Source organism: Mytilus galloprovincialis, chromosome 10 (assembly GCF_965363235.1).
Source record: "Mytilus galloprovincialis chromosome 10, xbMytGall1.hap1.1, whole genome shotgun sequence".
Taxonomy (NCBI): Eukaryota; Metazoa; Mollusca; class Bivalvia; order Mytilida; family Mytilidae; genus Mytilus; species Mytilus galloprovincialis.
Genome location: NC_134847.1, coordinates 6,404,798 through 6,417,058, shown reverse-complemented (window position 1 = coordinate 6,417,058; position 12,261 = coordinate 6,404,798). Strand labels below are relative to the sequence as shown.

At 30.7% G+C, this 12,261-nt stretch overlaps 1 protein-coding gene across 8 annotated transcripts in view; it reads right to left on the bottom strand.

Moving 5' to 3' along the window:
• LOC143049741 (steroid 17-alpha-hydroxylase/17,20 lyase-like) overlaps window positions 1-12,261 on the bottom strand; it is a 73,994-nt gene that overhangs the window by 39,564 nt on the left and 22,169 nt on the right. For 3 of the 8 annotated variants that reach the window (XM_076223440.1, XM_076223439.1, XM_076223441.1), the window contains 5 exons: window positions 11,340-11,551; window positions 9,541-9,669; window positions 7,621-7,725; window positions 6,288-6,422; window positions 2,911-3,374 (listed from right to left, as the gene is read on the bottom strand). The exons of 4 other annotated variants lie outside the window; for them this stretch is intronic. In XM_076223440.1, the coding sequence (XP_076079555.1) occupies window positions 3,022-3,374; window positions 6,288-6,422; window positions 7,621-7,725; window positions 9,541-9,669; window positions 11,340-11,551 (934 nt within the window). In that variant the 3' untranslated portion in view covers window positions 2,911-3,021. Of the gene's footprint in view, window positions 1-146; window positions 260-2,910; window positions 3,375-6,287; window positions 6,423-7,620; window positions 7,726-9,540; window positions 9,670-11,339; window positions 11,552-12,261 lie in introns of those variants that run through there. One more of the 8 variants, XM_076223447.1, reaches the window with a different exon arrangement.

The window sequence follows — 12,261 nt, the reverse complement described above, 5'->3', positions numbered from 1 at the left end:
AAGTTGTAACAGTTAAAATCGAAGACCGACTTGATAATAAAAAACTAATAAATAGAAATTTACATTATTATCGAATACATTGCAATTATCAAACATTTTTTCTGGTTAATAATTAATATACAATATATCAATTATTTTACACTTACATATTTCTTCCTCACGACTCGAGGAAATATCTTTTTGAAACTGCAGGAAGGTAAACTCTGTATGTTAGAATGAAGATGATAATTTGTATGTTAAATGTCGTCTGATATTTTATGACTCAATCCTATTATGTACTGCATTGCATTTGTATTGTGTAATTTACTGTTATCAAAACCTCACTCTCGAGACAAACTAAAGAAACGTCAATTGATTTTTGCCGTACATATAACATGTGCAATCTATTTTACGACTGTCTAAGGTTATAAATTAGGACTAAGGTTTAAAGTAGATAGCTGCAATAGACTGCTTTACATTTAACTTAGTCTGACCATTCTAACATAATTCAACATGCAGTATACACGTATTGTCCTATATCCAATTCTATGAATGAAAACGTCAAGGAATTTGTGAAAAATAAAATCCCGAATCTTTCACGTCACTACAGGTATGTATCAAAGAATAAAATTGAGAATGGAAATGGGGAATGTGTCAAAGAGACAACAACCCGACCAAATAAAAAACAACAGCAGAGGGTCACCAACAGGTCTTCAATGTAGCGAGAAATTCCCGCACCCGGAGGCGTCCTTCAGCTGGCCCCTAAACAAATATATACTAGTCCAGTGATAATGAACGCTTACTAATTTCCAAATTGTACACAAGAAACTAAAATTAAAATAATACAAGACTAACAAAGACCAGAGGCTCCTGACTTGGGACAGGCGCAAAAATGCGGCGGGGTTAAACATGTTTGTGAGATCTCAACCCTCCCCCTATACCTCTAACCAATGTAGTAAAGTAAACGCATAACAATACGCACATTAAAATTCAGTTCAAGAGAAATCCGAGTCTGATGTCAGAAGATGTAACCAAAGAAAATAAACAAAATGACAATAATACATAAATAACAACAGACTACTAGCAGTTAACTGACATGCCAGCTCCAGACTTCAATTAAACTGACTGAAAGATTATGATTTCATCATATGAACATCAGGCACAATCCTTCCCGTTAGGGGTTTAGTATCATACCATCATAACATATATGAGAAGAACATAACCCGTGTCATGCCAACAACTGTTTTTAGAATAAATGTGTTTAGTTCCGATGCAAAGACCTTATCAGTGACTCAATATTAACGCCAAAATATGCAATCTTTAATGACTTGACAACAGTATCGTAATTATATCCCTTCTTAATAAGTCTATTCAAAGGTTTTGTAAGTTTCTGAGGTGAATACTGACACCTTTGTGCTTTATAAAGAATATTACCATAAAAAATTGGATGTGAAATACCTGAACGTATTAGAAGTCTGCATGTTGAGCTATATTTACGAATGATGTCTTTATACCGATGATAAAATTTAGTAAATGTTTTGACTAGTTTGTGATATCGAAAACCCTGGTGTAATAATTTTTCAGTAATACATAAATTTCTCTCGTTAAAATCTAAAACATTGTTACATACACGAGCGAATCGTACAAGTTGAGATATATAAACACAAGGGAACGTCACCATCTAAAAACGGATAATTAACGATAGGAAATGAAAAATCATCCCTTTTATCATAAATTTTAGTATTCAGCTTTCCATTAGTGATATAGATATCAAGATCGAGAAAAGGGCAGTGGTCATTGTTAGTATTAGCTTTATTTAAAGTAAGTTCAACAGGATAAATTTCATTAATATACATACTGAAGTCGTCATTGTTGAGAGCCAAAATATCATCCAAATATCTAAAAGTATTATTAAATTTGTTTATCAGATGTTGTTTCGATGGGTCTTTGCTTATTTTTGTCATAAATTGTAACTCATAACAATACAAAAACAGGTCCGCAATAAGTGGTGCACAGTTAGTCCCCATTGGAATTCCGATAATCTGACGATATACGGAATCCCCAAAGCGAACAAAAATGTTATCTAGTAAATATTCAAGGGCATATATAGTATCAAAGCATGAAGTTTACACTCACTGCATCAGTTATCAATTTTTGGAAAAAGAAAAATCACACTAAATACTGAACTCCGCGGAAAATTCAAAACGGAAAGTCCTAATCAAACAACGACAAAATCAAAAGCTCAAACACACAAACCGAATGGATATCAACTGTCATATTCATGACTTGGAACAGGCATTTTCTTAAGTAGAAAACGGTGGATTAAACCTGGTTGTATAGCTAGCAAAATCTTGTTTGACAGTCGCATCGAATTCCGTTATATTGATAACAATGTGTTAACAAAACAATGACTTTATAGGTAAGAATGATTTTGAAACAATATAAATTAGATTATTTCATATATCATAAAAAGTAAAATAACAAAAATTGGCATTACAGGTTTGTCAAAAAAGGAAAAACGGTACTTTGTTTCCTTGAAAATGTCTGAGTTCATAAAACCTCATCTGATACCATGCTGATAATTTGGTGCGTTTCGACTACATAAGACTCGATCACCATGGATGCTTGAACAGGTGGAAGGCAAAATCAAAACAAGAAGTTAATAAACTTTACAGCTCTTATCCTAATGCTAGCAAGTAAGTGGTTTGTTTCGCTTGCTTGCTTTGTAAGAATTAAAGTTTGCTCAAGCATTGTAATTAAGATTAACATCTGTAAACAATATAAGTAGGCGGAGGTAAACCTGTTTATCGGTTAATTTGATTGTTTGATAATATCCAATCAATTTAATATTCAAAGGACTGAAAAACGAAAAACAAAAAGAAAAGAAGTATTGTGCATATTTTAATATTCCACATCAAAGAAATAGATTACTTTACAATTTTACATTTTTAATAACAGAAATGTAGTATTTATTTACAACTACAGAATGTTTATAATTGTTAATTAAAGTTTGAGCTACATAAGGATAAATAAGTTCCATAGTTATGTTTTTATTCTGTCTGTAATAATGACTTCATAAGTAGCCGGCAGTGTAACACCACCTGATCCTCCTAGTTTTAATTCGGGGTCGGTTCCTTCAGGCAGTGTTATCTTAAACCTTTGCATTATCGTTGCAAAAATCAAATGCAGTTCTGGTTTAGCAACAGTTTCTCCTAGACACACACGTCTGCCTGCAGAAAATGGTAACCAGCTTTCTGGTTTCATACCAAGTTTTCCATTTTCGTCCAGGAAGCGTGTCGGATCAAATTTCTCCACATCTTTCCAGTAGTTAGGATCATGGTGTAGTGCCCAGTGATTGATCATAACCATTGTATCCTTTGGAACATCATACCCGCCTGAAAAACATGGAAAAAAATATTTGTGGGATTTGACATAGAGATGATTGTATTTGGAATAATAAATTTGTACGAAACTTACAATGTCAAAGATGTTTATAAATATTATGTAGGATACCCCAGTATGTCACCAAGTCATGTGGAAAAATGCATCTGGTCATCATTTCACTGTTAAGCAAATAAAATAATAATATAAAACGGTTTCGATATTCTATTCAAGTTCCTTTTAAAAAGTAATACAACAAAAGTACTAAACTCAAAGGAAAATTCAAAACGGAAAGTCCTTATCAAATGGCAAATTAATAAGATAAAACACATCAAACGAATTGATAACAACTGTCATATTCTGACTTGGTGCAGGCATTTTCTTATGTAGAAAATGGTATATTGGACCTAGTTTTCTAGCTAGCTAAACCTCATCATTTAAGTGAGACGTCAGCATGTCGAAGACACATTGTCTCATGTGGGATTGGAGTATATTGGAGCCACTTCTTAATTCTTGATATAATACTATTAAGATACATATGTGTATCATTACTTATCTGATTGTTGTAAAGGTTAATTTAAATACTATTCAATAAAAGAATCAGAAAATTAAATAATAAATAAATGCTTGTCAAATTTTATGAATTTATTTAAATTCTCATATTAAAATCTTGTTTTATAGCATACTAAAACGCATATCAAAATAAAAAAATTCGGAAGGGTTCCACGGAACCCAGTGTCTCGCCTACTTTTGCTGTTAATCGCAGACTCAACAAAAATGAGGAAAAACATCAATAAAAATTTCCCTCTCGATACTGTCTTTTGATTGAAAGAAGCTTCCAAGTTTGGTAAAAAAATCCAGGATAGTTTATGAATCTAATAAATGTTTTATAAACTTTAACTGCAGACTGTATGTAATGTTAACTGGAAGAAAAACTAAGTCCATTTATAAGTAAAATACAGAAAAAGTGAATTTTTTTTTTACAAAATTTACTTCTGAATAATATCTTATGATCAGAAACAAGCTTTTGTCTAAGTTTGGTAGAAATCCAGGATAGTTTAAGAACATTATAAAAATTTTAAAAACTTAAACCACAGAGTGAATGTTTTGTTTCTGGCAAAAAAACTAAGTCCATTTATAAGTAAAATACGGAAAAGTGGAAATTTTTTTTTACAAAATTTTTTTCTTGATACTATCTTATGATCATAAACAAGCTTCTGTCCAAGTTTGGTACAAATCAAGGATAGTTTATGAAAGTTATTAAAATTTTAAAAACTTTAACCACAGAGTGAATGTAATGTTTCCTCGCAGAAAAACTAAGTCCATTTATAAGTAAAATACGGAAAAAATGGAATTTTATTTTTACAAAATTTACTTCTGGATACTTTCTTATGATCATAAACAAGCTTCTGTCCAAGTTTGGTAGAAATTCAGTATAGTTTAAGAAAGTTATTAAAATTTCAAAAACTTTAACCACAGAGTGAATATTTGTGGACGCCGCCGACGACGCCGACGCCGACGCCGACAGAATGTAGGATCGCTTAGTCTCGCTTTTTCGACTAAAGTCGAAGGCTCGACAAAAAGTCCGACAATACATGAATTTGTTTTAATGTATAAGAATTCTGTGCTTATCTGACAGTTGACGTTATTTCATTGTTCATAAATATTAGTTCAAACACTGCCGATGTATAACCCGATATAACAATAAAACATTAGTTCAAATACACAAATAAGCATATGAAATCTTATAACGACGATGTTTATGTCTGCTTGATTTCATACTATCGATAAGCAATAGGGCATGATCAGTCATAAAAATGGAATTCTAGTACATCTGTCATATGCATGACCTGGTACAGGCTAGGGTTCTAAGTTGTAAAGTTTAAAAATTTACATTTATAAAATTTATGGACGCCATTATAACATGGTTGGATGAAATGAAATATTAGTTTTAAAGATGACAAAATAAATGTCCAAATTGTTGTGTCTACAATATCGACCACTATTCCTTGAACGAATCTTATTTCACAGAATAAGACTTACCACAGTATATTTTGTACTTACATAATCAACAGGAAGAATGCCACGGTTTTCGGAGGTTTTTTTCTTGATCAGTCATATCAGGACTTAATGTTATGTTTTGTAAACTGTTTGTTTGCATTTTTTGTTGTGTTTTTTTTCAATGCCTAGGTTGCTTTATTATCTCTTTGTAATGCACCGCCTCTCAATTAGATACATGTCTTCTATTTTAAGTTCTGTTTTCTGTTTTTATTTTCCGTTTGATTTTGTTTTGTTTTGTTTTCTTGTTTTTTGTATGACCGACTGACACATACTCCTCATTTTTTTGTGTTAATATTTAGTGATATAAAGTGCTGCTAAGGACTCTAATTTGATTTCCATTTGCTAATATCTATTGTTTTTGCAAGTTTTTTGCTACTTTACCCTTCTTGATTATTATTGTTGAATAGTTTGTCAACCATGAATTATTGAATATTCAAATTTAATGTTTTTTGTATTGTACATGCTTAAAAAATATTCAAAAGACCATAATACTGAATAATGTCACAATTTAAATAGTATACATTACCACAAGTTATCTAAAAGTAAGATGAGTGTCTGAGCGTCCAAAATCAAAGCACTGCAGCAATCTAAAAAAACTGCTTAATCAAATAAAATTTAGTTTCCCTTTACGATAGGTAAAAGACCGCTTATTAGTTATCAAAGGGACCAGGATTATAATTTAATACGCCAGACACGCATTTAGTCTATATAAGAATCATCAGTGACGCTCAGATCAAAATAGTAATAAAGACAAACAAGTACAAAGAGTTGAAGAGCATTGAGGACCCAAGATTTCCAAAAGTTGCGCAAATAAAGCTTAGGTAATCTATTCCGAGTGTAAAAGTCTTATTGATTAGAGTACCCACCAACTTTTGTGTCACACAGTGTACTATGTGGTACACCTACTGGAGCAGCTGTACCAAGCCTCATTGCTTCATGTAAGGTTGCTTCTGTATAACTGAGTTTTTCTCTGTCCTTTATCCCCGGTAATCTATCTTTCCCTAATGAAAAATTCACATAGAAATAGTTTTTAAGTATTTATACGTAGCCAATACAAACTACATGCAATATAGCGTTTTAAAAGCAATATGTGTCGGGTACAGATGTGATAAATGTTAAATAAGGCATTTGTTTTGTTCCATCGTGTCCTTAAAGTTCTGAGCTCGTTCAAAAAAATAAATGAGTCAATTTTGCTTTTCTGATTTGCTTTTTTTGTTGGCATTGTTTTTTTTTATCGTTTTGATATTAGTACAATAAACGTAGTATCATTAACTTTAACAATAAATAATTGAAAAATTTAGTAGCAAAGCATTTTCAGACATTAATTATCAATGTAATAACTTTACTAGATTATGATTATAATCTGTCAATCTGTGTTTTCAATGCAAACGGTAGCATTCATTTCAAGAACAAATGGGACAATATGCGTAATTGTTTCTCCTTAGGCGGTAATGGTATCGTTTTCTTCTGTTGCTCAGCCCATGTCGTAAACTTGTATATGTATGATGGATTGTTTCGAAGCTGAGACATTTTTACTTATGTGGTTAATTTTTCGGGGTACGAAGTGTGATTTTTTTTCCCGTAAATTAGTAAACCCCGAGTATCCTTTTGCGATGCGGCTCCTCATGGTAAAAAATCCAATTTTTAACACAATAAGTGCTTTGAAAATTTAATACTTTGAACACATTTAATAGCTCCATAGTTTTTACACATTTATTCTGTGTTCCCCTTCTTTCTAAATTAAAACAAATGGTTCAGCTCAGTCATTTTTTTTATTATAAAAATATGTCAAATATCACTACACAGAGATTTTTCGTTTACACGTGACTTTTGATTTCCTCATTTCAAGGCGCATTAGGGATATTGTCCCAAATGGTTATGTCCAACATTTGAAACAATAATTTGGGTTTGTTACGCCTTGGTTTACCTCAGTTTTAATTTGTAACCCGGATTTGTTTGATCTCAATCGATTTATGACATTCCGAACAGCGGTATAATAGTGTTACCTTTATTATCATAAAAAGCTCATATTTATTTAAGAAATGTATTTGAATAAATCTATATTATGCGATATATTAAAGGTACATAAAATAAATCACAGATCAAAAACAATGTTAAGACATTTTGAAGTTTTACCAATAGTTTTACCAATAATATAAATGCTATAAAAAAGACACATCCAATTATTATGATATTAACCAACAACTCTGTCTATTTCTTCCTGAACTTTACTCTGAATCTCTGGTAATCCAGCCATGTAACGGACAGCAAAGTACAACGTTATTCTTGAAGTGTCAATACCAGCTATAAAATAAATATTTTTAATTGTTTACCCATATTAAATTACTAAGAAAAAATTATTCAGATGAAACAAACATTCAATAACTTACTGTAGTGTCTATGTATGTTCACGTTTGTGTTTGTTTCACTTCAGTGCTCCTGTTGTTCCTTATTTTCCTCTTATAGTTGGTGTGTTTTCCGGTTTTAGTTTGTAACCTGGATTTGTTTTCTCTGAATCGATATATGACGATTGAACAGCGGTATCACGTTAAATCACCAAAAAAAACCTGAACTCTGAGGAAAAGGTCAAAACTGAAAGTCCCATATCAAATTGAAAAATCAAGAGCACAAACACATCAAACGAAATGACTTGGTTATGTTGGTTAAGGCAATTTCTTATATAGAAAATGGTGGATTGAATCTGATTTAAAAAACGGTATATTTACTGCTGCAAGTATTTCTAAGGTGAGGCTTCTCTTGTCACTTATTTTAATTTTTGTCTAAAAACTGATCGCATAAGTCAGGCCATTTAAAACTGACTTTTACAATTTATTACTGTTTAAATCCAGATTAGAATACTTAGATAAGGTTTAAGGATGTTTGCTTCTATGGTTTTTGAATTTTTGCCTGATTTTTCGGAATTTTCTGGTTTTATTCATAACAAAAATTTGCCAACTTACCCTACTTTTCTTTTCATAATTCTTTTACATATAGGTTACAATTCTATATTTGGAAATTTCGTAAAATCTTTGTTATATTTTTATAGTTTTTGAAAGAAAAGAGGTGCCAATGTAAAGTGAATGAAAAATATAGAGAGAAATATTTCCTGCCAAATTTTTAATTGCTTATATCTTAAAAAATAAACACACAGATCCTTCATTTTCTCTGCTTTTTAAATTCCTTTATTCAATTTATAATACTAAGTAGTCTTTTATAAAGATTGATATTTTGAAACAGAGTAGCGAACATCCCTTATCCAATCACATTCTCTTTATGTCTGTTCCGAAGACCCTGTGATCAATTGGTAGGGATTGGTTGTAAGTTCCATATTGATTGATAAATGATTGATAAGTGAAATACTTTGTAGACATTTGTCAAATTGACTATTCAGATTAGGAAAGACATGTTTACACTTGATTGCAAATACCGATTCTACTGAGCATTAATCATTGAGATTCAAATACGTTCTAGAAAGAACGAACAGAAATAATAGTGTTATCATATCAAGAGGCAATCGAGCAAAAAGAGTTATGCTTGATTAAAAAATCAGATACATACCTTTGTACGGATTTTTATTCATCTTAAATTTATTGGATTGATTTCTTATACTGTTATGCATATGTCATATGCAGGTTATGTTCTGTAGTTTGTTGTAATGGGTTTGTTCCGCTCTTTACTGTGATTTCAAGATGATCAACAACAATACGAGCTATATTTCTTTGCTATGGGTATGGTCAAAGTGTGAATATAAACTCATCATAGATACCAGGATTAAAATTATGTATTTGCGCCAGCAGTGTTTTCGTCTATAAGATACTCACCAGTGATGCTCGAATAATAAATAAAGGTTAAAAAGGCTAAATAAAGTATGAAGTTGAAGGGAATTGAGGACCAAATATGCCTTAAAATTTATAGGCAGCCATTTTTTCACTAATTTCATTTACTATATTAATACAATACTAAAATAACATTGATCTGCCATAGATGCAAAATCTTACCCCTAAATATATCTAATATAATTTGTCTTAGATGTGTGTCAAATCACTGAAATAACATGCACGATCTCACCACTAAAAAAATCTAATATAGTTTGTCTAAGATGTGTGTTAGTTATCTTACCACTAAATATATCTAATATCGTTTGTCTAAGATGTGTGTCAGATAACTGAGATAACATTTCCTCGTTCTCCTCCTGTTCAGCTTCTTTTCTTGCCAGTATCAAGGAATCAGTAAAATCTCTAATATTGTCTGGAAAAAAGTAAACTCACAAAAATACTGAACTCTGAAGAAAATTCAAAACGAAAGGTCCCTAATCAAATGGCAAAATCAACAGCTCAAACACATCAAACGAATGGATAACAGCTGCGATATTCTTGACTTGGTACAGACATTGTCTTATGTAGATAATGAAAAGAAGTATAAATAAATAAAATATTGATAGATTTAAATTTAATCAAATTATTAGAAATAATCTATGACATTTTAATTTTGTGAGTGTATACAAATTTATAGAAACAAAGATATGCTTTTAGATGTATTTATTAATTGCAAAATCATCACCAGAAAGTTTTCGTAATGTTTCGGTACTTTTGAAAATATTTCATTTTCAGCACATTCAGTTACATTATAACGAAAGAAAAGTTTTATGAACAAAGTAAAGAGAAGAAATACAAAACGATTCTACAGGAAACATTTAGAAATCGTATACTTTCAACATTAAAATAGTGTTCATTCCAGATGTGTTGGTCTATACGATCTATTGATTTACATCAACAGAACAAAACATACACATTGAAGATTCTTCCTTATAGATAGGTTTACTAAAAAGAACTGAAAAAAGCGCTAGTGAAACAGGAACTGATCACTCTTTATTTTGTTCAACCCATCATTTTTTTCTTTAAAAATGTCCTGTACCAAGTCAGGAATATGGCCATTGTTATATTATAGTTCGTTTCTGTGTGTGTTACATTTTAACGTTGTGTTTCCGTTGTGTCGTTTGTTTTCTCTTATATTTGAGTGTGAATTCACATTACTATAAGATGTATCACCTCCTCTTATATTTAATGCGTTTCCCTCAGTTTTAGTTTGTTACCCCGATTTTGTTTTTTGTCCATCGATTTACGCGTTTTGAACAGCGGTATCTTACTGTTGCCTCTATTTAAGTGCTCTGGGTAGACTACCCTTTAATGGGTGTTTTCTTCTTTTAATTATGGTGGCATTTTTTGAATTTCATAGATATTTATTTTGTTTGTCTTCTTTGTATTTTCTCCCCTTCCTATAATTGTTTCTACAGATAACTACTACATAAGTATTACATAATTGTATAATACAGTTGAAAATGGCAGACAAAAACAATATTGTAAGTATTACAAAATGCATTAATTTGAAGGAAAAAAATGGCCCACAAACAATACTGTAAATGTAGTAAACTGTACTGTTTAAAAAAGATCAAATTATATTGTTGACTGATGCATTAATTCTGCTTGCATTCACTTATAATTAGTCACTGTAGTTTAGAAAATATTTCATTTTGGTCATACATACAGCAGAGAAAATGAGATCTTTTGTAACGGAGAAAGTAAACTTCAATACATAGTTTTGATAAATAAAATAATAGATATTGTTTATGAGAAACTAAAAATATTGATATTAACATATTGTCAATACTGTCAATGCATTTCTTTCAGTTTTTCTTTGCTTAAGCTGTATATAATACAATTAGATTTTTTTGGAATGGTCTTTTATGTACATGTATTTGTTTTTCTAATTTATACTTTGTTTTTGTTGCATTTACTCTTTCTTCTGTATTTTTGTCATTATAATTCTGCTTTGGCTGAGAATTTGCTGTATCTCTTTATATAGATTGATATTTTATAATCAATATGTGTAAAGAAAACATATTAGACTTGCTGACATACCAGAGTTAAAGGTTTTGTCATGTTCCTGAAATTTCCTTTTGACTAAAGAAATAATTTCATCAAACATTTTAATAACTGTTCTGTACTTATTTGTTGTCCATATTTTATACATGATGGGGAACATGTCTTCAACAAATCCCTTTCCCACCATTTCTGTCGCATCCTTGTCCATTTTCATAAAGTTCACGAATTCAGGATCATCCAATTCAACACTAAAAGATATTAAAAAAAATCCATTTGTACCCTGAACTGAAACATTTGCACTGCTTTTGGATCTATTTTCTAAAGCGAAATTGGAATAACATTATTCATGTAAAAGTCTTACATGTTCCTTATCTTAAATGCATAAGAGATATTCTAAAACTGCTGTGAAAAGACACTTATTAAATAAAACCACAAAGTAAAGACCACACAAGTCATCAACGCTAAAAAATAATCATAAATGAAACAACAAACTGAATAACATTGCCTTAAGGATGTTTGTTACTCGATTTCAAAATAACAAGCTATTTAAAAGACTATTAAACATTGATAATATGTAAATAAAGGAACTCAAAAAGCAGAAAAAATACGAAGACACCATGCGCTTGTTTTCGAGACATAAGTCATTGAAGATGTGGTGAGAATAGATTCTCTCTAGAATTTTCTTACATTAACATTGGCGGTTTTTTTTCTTTCAAAAATTAGGAAAAACTAACAAGGATTTTATCAGATTTTCAAAGATAGCATTTAACACTATATGTAATCAAACTATGGAAAGAAAAGTAAAACTTAGCAGACAAAATTTGTAATGGCATTATGCATGTAAAAAGGATTCCAAACCTCTAGCAAGCATTTAAAAACAAATGTTAAATGACTGAAAAAAGAATTTACAGCTTTGACCTATTGATCTCATGTATTATCCCTGCTATAAAAAAATATG